Here is a 14,678-nt window from a genome sequence, read left to right on the forward strand (position 1 = left end):
TTGCATAGTAGTGTATAAGAACCAGTTTCTTTTTTTTACCATGCATATCTTGTGTCTTATCTATTAAATTTTTTCAATACCTATTTTATTCTATTTTATTATTGTATTTTGCACAATCAATGCGGGCAAGACCACCCGCATTTCACTGTATGCCCTGGTATGTATGTGACAAATAAACCTCTCGATTCTTGATTCTATCATCACATCATAATAACAAAGCCACGTCTGCTCCCTGCAGTTCACCTGGAGAAGGTGTTGGGTGGGGTGTTAATTTTGGCAGCTATTTAAATTTTTGTTGTAGTCTTAGTCATGTGTCAAATGCTCCTTTTTCGTTTTCATCATATTTAGTCACCTTCATTTATTTTTAGTTTAGTCAGTTTTAGTCAACTACAGGTCTGAGCATTTTAGTCTTAGTCAGTTTTAGTCTAGATTTGGTCTTTTTTGTTTTAGTCTAGATTTAGTCAGGGGAAAAAGCTTTGTTGACGACCATATTTAGTCATCATTTTCGTTGACAAAATTAACACTGGGGAGGGGTTAGGCCTAACAAAAATAATTGTTGGTTTCAGGTTGCCGACCGACCCTGCCGATTTAGGTGCGACCAGATATATTTTATGAGTTTTTAAAAAAAATTATATAAAAAAAAAAAAAAAAAAAAGTTTTTTTTTTTTTTTTTTTTTTTTAGAATAAAGTTTCATAGAAATCTTAGTCAAACATTTAGTATTATGGATATTAAACATGCTGGCAGAGTACATGCATCCATGTTGTTGTGAACATTTTAATTAAATAAAGAAATTCCCTATCCATAGTCGCCGTGGGAAAGAATAAAATAAAAAAATAAAATAAAATAAATTCCCTACCTACCCATGGCCAAACTGACAACCAACCTGAAACCAACTATTAATTTTGTTAGGCCTTAGGTGTGTTGCAAAGGCCTGTGGGTAAAGTAGCTCTGCATGCATCGTTAAGAGGAACAACTCCAAGCCTTTGAATCTCTGTGGCTCAAAACGAGCTATTGTGGTATCATCCTGGTTCATAAGACATAGATTGAAAAGTATCCGCTCGATTTGTACAAGCGATGGCTTATTTTTAAGGTATGAACCTGTACGTTCATATCCTGTAAAACATTTTCAACTCAATAAGACCTAAAGTCTGTGCCTGGTCACATATGTGAGTGAGTGAGTGAGTATGTGTGTGAGCCAGTGAGCTAGTGAGTGGGCGGTCAGGCAGGCGGATATGCGAGTTACCTGAGGTTGAGGTAGGTGAGGGCCTGCAGGTTACCCAGGCTGGGGGAGAGGGTGCGCATGCCGTTGTGGTAGAGGCTGAGTGTCTCCAAGGAGATGCACTGACACAGCTCCTCTGGCAATTCACACAGACGGTTCTTCGACAGGTCTGAAACACACAGGGCAACCAAGAAATCAGTCCATGGCAACCAATCGGGGGGTAATCTGAATTAGGGATGGGCTAGGCTATAAACCTAACTCTAGCCAATAGGGGGGTAATCTGAATTAGGGCTGGGCTATAAGCCTAACTCTAACCAATCAGAGGGTAATCTGAATTAGTGCTGGGCTGTAAAACTGTAAAACAACACTTCCCTCTAGCCTTTCAAAGCCAGTGTATAGGTAACCTAATAGCCAGTAATGTTACATGCTCAAGTATATAAACCTGTAACCTGCCTGTAGCCGACATTAATAATTCATGTGGTCTTTCTCTCGGTTTAACGCAGATGGTGGCAGCAGAAAGTGCATGATTACCCGACCATTTTTACAGTCAGGCCGCGTCTATATTAATCCCAGCCGAAGAGTGCAAGAGCGCTTCCGCAATCTTCCCCATTCGCCGGTAAGCAATGCGCATTTCCTTTTCCTTCGCCCAGGTGCTCGCCGCGCATGCGCATGAGGTCCTCGCTTGGTTCAGACCCCCATTCAACACGGTTAATCACAGATGCCAGAACGCAACATATTAAAGCCTTTGGTTCATATTAGCAACGCTGGTCAATCACATTAACGCTGGTCAATCACATTAATCACAGAACACGCCATATTAAAGTGCTAATGTTTACCTTCACTCTATGAACAATGCCCAGTAACAGTACGTCCATCGACATGAATGGATATTATGCCACAGCCGTGTTGCAGTCAGACATGATGGTGGATGAAACGGATGTATGTAGAATGTACAGCGAAATAACGTTATGGCGTTATGTGGTCCTCGTTTGGATAATATGTAAAGTACAGTTGACAGCTGCGTTGTGTTAACGTTGGAATGTACAGGGAAATAACGTTATGGCGTGTTATGGCGTTATGTGGTCCTCGTTTGGATAATATGTAAAGTACAGTTGACAGCTGCGTTGTGTTAACGTTGCAATGTACAGGGAAATAACGTTATGGCGTGTTATAGCGTTATGTGGTCCTCGTTTGGATAATATGTAAAGTACAGTTGACAGCTGCGTTGTGTTAACGTTGCAATGTACAGGGAAATAACGTTATGGCGTGTTATGGCGTCATGTGGTCCTCGTTTGGATAATATGTAAAGTACAGTTGACAGCTGCGTTGTGTTAATGTTGCAATGTACAACAGTACAATGTACAGCGAAATAACGTTATGGCGTTATGTGGTCCTTGTTTGGATAATATGTAACGTTACAATGTACAGCGAAATAACGTTATGGCGTTATGTGGTCCTCGTTTGGATAATATGTAAAGTACAGTTGACGGCTGCGTTGTGTTAACGTTACAATGTACAGGGAAATAACGTTATGGCGTGTTATGGCGTTATGTGGTCCTCGTTTGGATAATATGTAAAGTACAGTTGACAGCTGCGTTGTGTTAACGTTGCAATGTACAGGGAAATAACGTTATGGCGTTGCGAGTGAATCTGGTCCGCATCGCGATAATATACATGTATTCCATTTCGGCGTCTGAGCGGGGAAAAAGAAAATGCGCATTTGGAGGGCGTTACCGGGGCCAATCAGGGCAAAATGCGGAAGCGCTCTTGCACTCTTCGGCTGGGATTAATATAGACGCAGTCAGGCCATGGCAAAGCCAGCTCTGTGTGGCAAGCAAACAAACACTCACTCATCTTTTGAAAACGTTCAGCGAATGCCAATCTAATTAAGTTAACCTCCCTTAGCTACAAAGCTAGTAGCACGGTAACATTAGATAGCTGATGCTGAGCTAAGCTAGTAGCACGGTAACATTAGATAGCTGATGCTGAGCTAAGCTAGTAGCAAGTAGGGATGGGAATTGATAGGATTTTATCGATACGATTCCATTATCGATTCTGCTTATCGATTCGATTCTTTATCGATTCCCTTATCGATACCTGATCAATTTATAATTTAAATAAATAAATTGGAAATGCAACAGAACTACATTTAGTCATTTAGCTGACGCTTTTATCCAAAGCGACTTACAAGTTCTGTACGACAAGCCATCAGGAAGGGCACAACTCTATCAGCTGAGCAACAATGTTCATCAAAGTGTTGAGTGCTACAGTGTAGGTTAGTTTATTAGGACAAGTGCATGACAGTACGGTTAGTTAGGGTTAGATATATATTTTTTTTATTCAGATAATGGTTGAAGAAGTGCGTCTTTAGTCGACGGCGAAAGATTGGACGTGATTCGGCTGTCCTAACTGGGGTGGGTAGTTCATTCCACCATTGTGGGGCAAGGACTGAGAATAGGCGACTTCTCTTTGATGACCCTCCCGGAGCTCGGATAGGAGTAGGTCTGAGGCGGCCAGAAGATGCAGAGCGTCGGGGTCTAAGCTGGTTAGAATAACAACATGCAACTTGACATTTCTGATTGTCATTTATTGTTGAGCCCCCATGTCAGAAAAATACAAACACTGTAAAAAATAAAACATTAACTATAGCCTACACTTAAATAAAATAATGTATTTGAGATTCTCTTAAAATGTATTTATTTTTTTATTCTTAAACGAATTTAATCTATTGAATAACAGGTTGTTATTCCTCTGACTTCTGTCTCTCACTCACACACTCTCTCTCACACACACACACACACACACACACACACACACACACAGAGAGCGAGAGCTCCCTCCCCGGGCCCCTGTCCTTTAAAGTATTGGCTTGTGTTGCTACACGGACACATTTGTATGTTGCACCATGGTACTTCCTGTCTGACGGACTCAGAGTAGACTAGTAGAGACTTAGTAAACAAACAATCCGGCTCTTATTATATGTGAACTAAAGAGTACAAGGTTTACACAACAGTCCCCACCCGCTGTTTTATTGTATTTGTACCTGTACTATCCGCTGTCAGCTGTTTATCTCTCTTTGTGAGCTTGATTAAATAGAGTTAGCTCACGTTAGCTAGCGATAGCTCCGCGGCTAATTTTAGCTCACCCTAAACTAAATCAATGACTGTTCTAAAGCATTCAAGTAGTTTTCACTGCACATAGAAGTAGCCAAACAGCGGGAGCATTTCGGGAGCATAATACCAAAACCCAGGCAATTTCGAGCCCTTAAGGAATCAAATAGAGTCTGCCATGGCTACATGCTAACGTAACGTTATTACGCAACTGTAGGCAGCGATAAGGGAATCGAAAGTCACAGGAGCCACACGGTTCCAGGCATCGGCCAATTAGGAACCCAACGGGAACCGGTTTTCGATTCCCATCCCTAGTAGCAAGCTAACGATGCTGAGCTAAGCTAGTAGCAAGCTAACATTATATAGCTGATGCTGAGCTAACCGTCCATAGGCGCTAACCTTGGAAATAGGGATTCCCGAATTTCCCCAAGGAGATAGATAAAGGAATATTTTATCTCATCTTATAGGGGTCCAAAAATCTGCACCAGCCCTTTAAGGACCTGGGTTCCAGCATAAACGGTAACGAATAACGATATATCTGGGATTCACCACGTGTCCATGGCACCGTGTTGCCTGCCCCCAGGCGCAGGATGGACCAGGCTCATTAACCTGTGGTTAACCAGGGTCGTTTGTGGTTAAAGACAGACCAGAGGTACATCGATCCCCCACACTGTGGCTGTACAGGGCAGCTCCCTGTTCTGAGCGTGTGTCTGTGTGTGAGTGAAAGCCTCTCTTCCCAGTGTTTACAGCACGTAGATTTAGATTTGTGATGGCCCACCACAATATCAGATACTCACTACAAAACAGACTTCCCCAAGCTGAATCAATATCATAATAACAGTGCTTCTTGTGGAGTTACTGTATGCACCGGTATAGTCTTTTCCACTGCCGACTATGTGGATCTAACGCACCCTGGCCAGCCAGCCTCCACCACAAATAACCTACAACAAGAACCAGTGAATCTAACGCACCCTGGCCAGCCAGCCTCCACCACAAATAACCTACAAGAACCAGTGAATCTAACGCACCCTGGCCAGCCAGCCTCCACCACAAATAACCTACAACAAGAACCAGTGAATCTAACGCACCCTGGCCAGCCAGCCTCCACCACAAATAACCTACAACAAGAACCAGTGAATCTAACGCACCCTGGCCAGCCAGCCTCCACCACAAATAACCTACAACAAGAACCAGTGAATCTAGGCGGCTGGGTGGCGCAGCGGACATTGCGCTCGTCACCAACGCAAGAGACACCGGGTTCGACTCCGGCTGTCGGCGTTGCCTCTGGCTTGGGCCGGCCGTCATACTAACTCAATTGGCAGAGTTAGCGGGTGGAAGTCGATGGGTGGTAATCTGGATGTTGTGGACAGTGACTCCTACAGGTCGGTTGGGGCGCCTGCACAGCAGAGACAGGAAATGGCGGGGGTAGTGTGAGCCTCCCACACGTTACACCTCGCCATTGAGAGTCCGCGCTGGCAGGTGAAAAGATGTGACAGGCTGCCTCCTCGTGTATCGTAGGGGACACGTGATGCAAGGCTTCTATCCTCCCTACAACGCGAGGGAACATTTATGCACATGCGCGGGATCGCGCACCCGCTCACGTGGCATCATTAAAACACAGTGCAACCAGGTATGAAATCACCAACGCACCACTGGTGGTAGGTGAGTGCTTAGTCCACTGCGCCTTGCTAGTGCAGCTTTTAAGTATTTGAGAATTAGCATGTGATTTAGTGGTGGAGTCTAGACACGGACATAATTCAGCACTGAGAACCTTGTAGACTCAAAACACCTATCACACACAATCGTGTGTGTGGTTGAGTCTACTGTACACGGCCTCATCTCTGATAATCTTTTAATAAGGGTTAAGAAACAAACAAAATGATCACCAATGATGATGGTGTAGTGTGCTATACTATTATCCTTTACTATTGGCTGTGCAGGCCAGTCATACTACCAAGACAAAGTATGTAGTCTACAAGAGAATATGGGTAAACAAAGGCCTGTAGACTCCTGATTCACTTTCATTGTCTTGAATCACACAGGGAAGCATGCCCACAAACGCTATCCTCTGAATGACCTGCAGATACGCCTCTCTCTCTCTCCATACTTGTTCCTGGGCATCGTCAGTTGAATTCATACTCTGGCTTGTTGCTTGTTTTTCAAACCTCTCATGCCATATGAATGCATTCAGAGAAAGGAGGGGGGAGGGGGGTTGAACAAAGAACTCAGAGAGGCAGACACAGATTAGAGCGACAGATCTTGGCAAGGCCACTGGTCCATTTTAAACGACGAACGGTTCAGGTTTTTGTCCAGAAATAGCCACCTTTTGTCTGGTCCCCACTTCCCTTTCCGGGGTTATCTGGGCCACTATGGAGCACCTTGCAGGGTGAATGGATGTTACCAGGGTTCCCATAGACATGAAATTCAAGGACTTTCAAGTAGTTTTCCAAGCACTATTTTTCTTTGAAATGCTGTTTTTTTTATAAAAGAAAATAAAACAGATCCAATATTTATGGCTTAAAAACAATTTCCGACAATTAGTTATACTTTAAATGGAAACATTTTATTTCTTGATTCAGAATTTTTTTTATCATGGATGAACAAAACTTTCAATGCGAATGGTTGCTTTGAATTTCAAGGACTTTTTAACCACCTTGTTTAAAAATGGGCTGTTTTCAAGGAATTCCAGGCCTTAACTTTTTTTTTGTAAAAAATCAAGCTATTAAGCACTTCAAGGACCTTGTGCGAACCCTGTGTTACATAGGTTCCAGAACATGTACTAATGTACAGTTTTATTCACCCCCCAAAATCAAACAAAGCATTGGAATAGTTTGACATTGATTCCCATGGCAGGGATTGAAGCTATGAAGCATTCGGGTTTGCCCTATGAACGGTATAGATAAGATTGTCCGGAATGCCAGGACTGTCCGGATAAATGGAACATCTAAGCTAGTCACAGGGTGACTAATGTCACACTGCCGCATTCTTTCCACATGCAAAGCTATGTGGTAGATCACATGCTCTTTCTTATGCCGATTCAATTCTTGATTTTGGTGTGGATTACCATGGCAGCGATTGAAGCTTCGAAGTGTTTGGGTCAGCCCAAGACTTGGACCATCAGTTTAACTTGCCCAATATCCCATTCTACTGTCAGTCTCGGAAGATGATGCCAAGAAGATGGGACACACCTGGGCCCCGTTCCATGTACCTGGATAACTGAGTTAGCCGGATAACTTTAGCTGGATAACTGGGTTAGCCGGACTTTCCGGTTTCATGTACGTGGATTTTCCAGATCACCATGCCAACAGATCCAAAAGTTTGAGCCTGCTCGAAAGCAGAGTTCAAGTTCAAGTTAGCCCGATCACGCAGAGCCACGCCCCCGCAAAGAAGTGACAGCTCGTTTCCTGAAACTATTCCCACAGTCTACGATCTGCATTATACCATTCTGAATTACGTTTTTGTGCTCCATTCTTCCAGAGGGGGCTTTTGAAATGTAAAATAGACCCAAAATGCTGATATTAAATTCACTTTGTCCTAAATAATGCACGTTATATACCGTGGCGACGGTGGCGCTCGCTCGTGCGATGTACACAAAAATGTGGTTATTTTAATTGTAACTGGGATTAAGATGTCTGATGAGATGCGCTGTTTGACGGATTTGAGAAATTGAATGAGCCGTTGACGTCACATGAATGAATGAGGATAAAGAAATAAAACTTCATTCAAAATAAGGAATATTCTAAACACGGGTCTCTCGTTCATTAATGTATAAACAATGAATTTATCCCATCTGGCACAGTGGCCCAGCGGTAGTGCTCAAGCCTGCCAACCTTGCGACCCGGGTTCAAATCCCGGTGTTTCCAATATGATTTTTTTGAATATAATATTAATGATTATACGCCAAAGTAGCCTGGTTTTAAGTTAAAATATTATAAATCTACATGCATTGAGGATGTCATTCTTTATATAGCTCTCAACGTGCACCAAATTGAATTATTCCTATATTGCAAAAACAAGGAGACGACTAGGGTCTTGAACCCCGGTCGTCCGTGTGAAAGTCAAAAGAACAACCCGTTAGACCACATTGGAGATAAGTTAAAGATTGACTATACATCAATCAATGGGCAAGAGGGCCGTATCGTAATTCTGTATAACAGTTAACTAATTCTTTTCGCTAGCAAGATCTCATTTGATTATTCAATCCAGCAGGCAAGTTTAAAGAAATATAATCTGATTGATTGAGGTAATGAGGGACTTAGAATTAGCCTATAGATAACGCATTTAACTTGTCGGCGAGGCGATTGAGCCGTATTGCAATCTGTCAATAAAGTCTTAAATCAATTAATCAATCAATGCCGTTGAGAATCAGGGTCTCTGCCATCGATACGTGCTGGCTTTTCACCTAAAACGGCCGCGCGCATTTAGCCTGACTCGCAAGTCTGGCTTGAGTTAACGAGACTGAATCCACCTTTGTGAAACAGGAAAATCCCGGCTTCGAACATCGGGTTAACTGAAGCTGGATAATGGACATCTTGATCGACTTAGTTGAACCACGTACATGAAACAGGGCCCTGGAGAGGTTGGCTCAGGATCGGGATGTTTGGAGAACCCTTGTTGATGGCCTATGCCCCATCTTTAGTCGTCATAGTAAAATACAGAATACTTTTCCATGAAATGCTTTTTTCTGTATGAGCTCCTGGGAGTGTGCTAGATAAAAATAGATAAAAAGTATGAAATAGAAAAAGTCAAGTACGTAAACAAAAAGTGTTCAGTCAATATACATACAATACAGAGTAAAAAAGAGTAACGGTGAGGTACAATGCAGAAATGGGATGAGGTACAACAACTTAGGGTAAGGTGCAATGAGGTATGAATTTTTGTGCAAATCTCTTTACCAATAAATATAAAGTGTGTTAAAGTGTCTAAAGTGAGTAAAGTGGGTGTTACGGTGAGTATTTATTCAAAGTGAGTGTGTGGATGTGTGTGCTGTGAGTGTAGATGATGGGTTGTTACATGGAGTCATTGTTGTTGTGGTTGACCATCCCGATGGCCTGGGATAGAAGCTCCTTCTGAGTCTCTTTGTACTGGCCATGAGACTTCGGTATCGCTTGCCTGACCACAGCAGTTCAAAGAGGCAGTTGTTTGGGTGACTAGAGTCTTTGATTATTCTCTTAGCCTTGCCCCTGCAACGCTTGTTGTAAATGTCCTGGAGAGTAGGGAGCCCACCTCCAATTGTGCGTTCGGCTGAACGGGCCACTCTCTGTAGTCTGCTATGGTCTTGTGCGGTGCTATTCCCAAACCAGGAGGTGATGTTACCAGTCAGGATGCTCTCTATTGTGCATGAGTAGAAGTTCTTAAGGATCTTCTGACTCACTTTGAACTTCCTTAGGCACCTAAGGAAGTAGAGGCGTTGCCGTGCCTTCTCCACTACACTGTCAATGTGTGTGCTCCATGTCAAGTCCTCTGATATGTGGACTCCGAGGTACTTAAAACTGGGGTAAAAGGCGTAAGTAAGTACGGTCAGTATCAGCCTGATATCCTATTCTACTGTCAGTATCAGCCTGATATCCTATTCTACTGTTAGTATCAGCCTGATATCCTATTCTACTGTCAGTATCAGCATGATATCCTATTCTACTGTCAGTATCAGCCTGATATCCTATTCTACTGTCAGTATCAGCATGATATCCTATTCTACTGTCAGTATCAGCCTGATATCCTATTCTACTGTCAGTATCAGCCTGATATCCTATTCTACTGTCAGTATCAGCATGATATCCTATTCTACTGTCAGTATCAGCATGATATCCTATTCTACTGTCAGTATCAGACCAATATCCTATTCTACTGTCAGTATCAGCCTGATATCCTATTCTACTGTCAGTATCAGACCAATATCATATTCTACTGTCAGTATCAGCCTGATATCCTATTCTACTGTCAGTATCAGCCTGATATCCAATTCTACTGGCAGTATCAGCCTGATATCCTATTCTACCGTCAGTATCAGCATGATATCCTATTCTACTGTCAGTATCAGACCAATATCCTATTCTACTGTCAGTATCAGCCTGATATCCTATTCTACTGTCAGTATCAGCCTGATATCCTATTCTACTGTCAGTATCAGACCAATATCCTATTCTACTGTCAGTATCAGCCTGATATCCTATTCTACTGTGAGTATCAGCCTGATATCCAATTCTACTGGCAGTATCAGCATGATATCCTATTCTACTGTCAGTATCAGCATGATATCCTATTCTACTGTCAGTATCAGCATGATATCCTATTCTACTGTCAGTATCAGCCTGATATCCTATTCTACTGTCAGTATCAGTGCATCCCCACTCTGCACACTGTTCTTTTTGGTCAGACCTAATTATATTTATACCTCTCCACTCCGTTATTTCATCTCTATTTACACTCATTTCATGTTACCCTCTCTCCCTTCCTTTGTCTTCCTCTCTCCTGATATATTTTCTGCCTTCCAAGCATTTCTTTCCCTCCCTCCCTCCCTCCCTCCCTCCCTCCCTCCCCTGTGGCCAGTCCTCCCCGTCTCCTCATAATGACAGCGGTGCGTTCTTTAAGCCACGCCGAGCGCTCTCCTTGCGGGGCCCTGTAATTAGCATCTCCTTTCCTCTCCAGAAATATCTCCCTCCTGACCCCGGCTGCACACCAGGGCGTGTGAGTCTAGTGTGTGTGTGCGTGTAGTGTGTGTGTGTGTGTGTGTGTGTGTGTCTGGCCTACAATAGAGACATAAGGAAATGAAAAGACAATGACCTACTGCGATACAGTACGGTGTGTGAGCAAACAAAAGAACAGCAGAGAGGGGGAAACGCTGACACTGACCCCACTCTAACGCTATTAACGCCAACATTTCACTGCCGGCAATATGAGAACAGGCCTTGTCGATGCGAGACAGACTGCCTGATGGGCTTATATTGATTGATTGCGGTGTGCTGATGTTGTATAAACAGGCGTGTGGGGGTGTCTCTCTCTCTCTTTTGGTCCTCTCCCTCTCACATTTAGACCATGGTTCAGGTCGGTTTGCTTCGACCGATTTTAACCCTTTCACTACCACACTACAGAAGGTTAATCCTTTCACTACCACACTACAGACGGTTAACAATCTGTAGTGTGGTAGTGAAAGGGTTAACCTTCTGAATCTGCAGTGCGGCAGTGAAATGGTTAACCATTTGTCGTGTGGCAGTGCAAGGGTTAAACCTTTGTTAGTGTGGCAGTGAACGGGTTAACCTTCTGTAGTGTGGCAGTGAAAGGGTTAACCCTTTGCCATGTGGCAGTGAAATGGTTAAATACTTAAAAAAAGAAAAGTGTCATATATATATAGCCTATATATGCCAGTCATTTCTCACGTCAAGGTAATATGTAGCCTATATGAATAAAGTAAACATTCATTTTGATTCCAATTTTCAAATCGACGCTTCTTGATCTGCCCATCCATCCATCTCTCTTTCTCTCCCTCCTTCCTTCTCCGTGTCTCTCTCTCTCTCTACGTCCGTCTTCTTTTCTCAGTCCTTCCTGTTAATGTCTGGCTGAGGGCCCCACGGGCAGAGCTGGCTTTAACCCTTTCACTGCCACACTACAGAAGGTTAACGGTAACAGTCTGTAGTGTGATAGTAAAGGGTTAACCTTCTGTAGTGTGGCAGTGAAAGGGTTAACCTGCTGTCGTGTGGCAGTGAAAGGGTTAACCTTCTGTGTGTTGTCGCAGTGAAAGGGTTAACCGTTTGGTAGTGCGGCAGTGAAAGGGTTAACCGTTTGATAGTGCTGCAGTGAAAGGGTTAATACGAGGTGTTTCATTAGCAGGGCTGAAGGGAGAACTACACACGTCTTGCTAAATGGAGCAGTTCAAAAAGAGTGTGTGTGTGTGTGTGTGCCAACATTCCAGCCCAAACCCACAGCTTCTGTGCATGTGGGTCGTTTTTCTATACTTGTGGGGGACAAAAAGTCCCTGCATGCAAGGGAAACAATATATATTTTATCTTAGGATAGTCTTTATGGTTATGGCTAAGGTTAAGCCAATGGAATGTCCCCATATGGAACAAAAAAAATTTGTGTTTGTGTATACATGTTCCTATGCGGTGCATACGGTAGCGGTACAGGTAGAATGCGAGCATATGGACTTCTTCAGTGGAATTCCGTTGCTAGGGGAACAGCTAAGTGTATATGTCCCGTCAGCTATTGATACTAGCAGACACCGCAACAGGGAATAAACCTGGGCGCATTTAGAATGTTTACCTTGTCATGTTTGAAAAGGTCTATATACCTAGCAGCAGCAGCAGCAGTGTGTGTGTGACCACACCACAGAAGTATATACATAGGCCAACTTACAATGGCGGTGTAAAAAAGCTTGCAATGGACAGCTACTGTACACTGCAGCAGCAATGTGTGAAAGACTACCATGTTCTGTAAATAATATACATTAGTACACTTACATTTAGCTAACACTTTTATCCAAAGCGACTTACAAATTGTAAACAACAAGTCAGCAGGAAGGGTACATCTCTGGCAGCTAAGGGTCAGTGGCATGAGTGTCGAACATAAGTGTTACACTCTTGAGTGCATAGTAGTATAGACATATTAGCATGATAGGTAGTACAAGGATAGTAGCATAAAGCATAGTGTTACACTCTGAGTGCCTAGTAGTACAGTATAGACATAATATTAGCATGATAGGTAGTGGTATAAGGATAGTAACATAGTAAATAAATAGTGGTAAGGTCGGTGAAGGTCCATACTAGTAAAAGACAGTGTTTTCCACAGTATTTTCAGAGACTATGGGGGGTGAACCTCCGACCCTCTAGGGGGGTCCGGGGGAAGGCCCCTCGGATTTTTTTTTGTGTGTACATTTTAAAGTTAAATGCATCAATCTGGTCCACTTTGAGAGCAAAATAAAGAGGCTAGATCTATGATGAACTTTGTGCTCAAAAACACAAAATCGACTAGACTAGTAGGGATGGGTACCGAATCACGTCGGTACTACAGAGTACCGATTCACGTGAGATACGTCGTTGCCACATTTCGGTACTGTAAATTAAAATAAAAAAAAAATCTTTTATTTTAAATCTTTTACAATTTTTTTTTCACGTCAACGTTCACACGCACAACACACGCTTACCTAGGATTTGACTTGATTCAACAACAAAGCAGTCGGGGCAATGGCAAGCCGAAAACGGTCGAAAGTGTGGTTATTTGAAGTTTGGATTTTTTATTTTACAACTGAGGTAGGTAGATTACATTTTTAGAGACTAAAGTACCGAAAAAAGGTACCGCTGGGTATCGGTATCGATTCACAGGTACCGGTACCGGTTCAAATGTGAAGGTACCCAACCCTATAGACTAGTGCTTCCCAATCCTCTCCTCGAAGCACCCCAGCCGTTCAATGTACTTGTTAAATTCCACCACCAGCACACCTGATTCAACTTAACTAGCCCTTTATTAGTTGAATCAGGTGTGCTGTAGTGTTGTCAAAAATATCGAAGTATCGATACATATCGATACTGAATATTTAAAATGGTTTCGATACTCATTTCCCGAAATACCGATACTTTCTGCAGTATCGGTACCAGCTGGCGAGTGTTCTACCGCAAGTTGTTGACACGCTGTTCAGAGCGCGCTTGCCCCTCCTCCAGCCCTCCCCCTCACAGAGCCGACAAACATTTTAGCTGAAGATGGCAAATGCAGAGCCTCCGTAACTTGTGCTTGTGGATAAAGAAAACAGCAGAAGTGCTGTTTGGAGGTACTTCGGGTTTAAAGTAAACAACGAAGGACAAGCTAAAGAAGATGCCCCAATGCTATTTGCAAGCGGTGTTACAGATCAGTGCCAACGCGGATCTCCATAAAGAAATGAGAGGTTCGTGACAGCTGCTCTTTCAACGTCACTGTGACTGAAGCATTAAACCATTAACTCTAGTTTAATACATGATACGTTGTCTACTGATGGCGCATAATATCAACAGCTGATAAGTTGTTAGTAACGTTACAGGCAGCTATCAGCTAACGTTAGCTACTCCTAGCCGTTAGCTCCCTTAGCTTAGCTGGCACCTTTATAATTACTGCATGGAAACGGAGTAACGTTAAGTCGAGGTCATACAATACTACAGTCGACATAAGGTTAACGTTACCCCGTTTCCATGAAGTGTTTAAATAGCATCTCTCTCTCTCTCTCTCTCTCTCTCTCTCTCTCAATAAAAATCGAAACTGTTACTAACTGTAATACAAACAGTTCAGTTTGTCAGGTACATGCAACACAGATTACAGTGTTTACATCTGTCTGCTTGAGAAAATACCATGTTCTGCATCTGCAATAAAAATGATTGAAGTGAGA

The 14,678-nt window shown here is 42.9% G+C and overlaps 1 protein-coding gene across 1 annotated transcript in view; it reads right to left on the reverse strand.

Moving 5' to 3' along the window:
* lrch4 (leucine-rich repeats and calponin homology (CH) domain containing 4) overlaps positions 1-14,678 on the reverse strand; it is a 170,030-nt gene that overhangs the window by 76,790 nt on the left and 78,562 nt on the right. Inside the window, exon 2 of the mRNA XM_084335405.1 lies at positions 1,245-1,389. Coding sequence (XP_084191531.1) covers positions 1,245-1,389 — 145 coding nt within the window. The remainder of the gene's footprint in view (positions 1-1,244; positions 1,390-14,678) is intronic.

Source organism: Notolepis coatsorum (genome assembly GCF_963971535.1).
Source record: "Notolepis coatsorum genome assembly, chromosome: 1".
NCBI lineage: Eukaryota > Metazoa > Chordata > Actinopteri > Aulopiformes > Paralepididae > Notolepis > Notolepis coatsorum.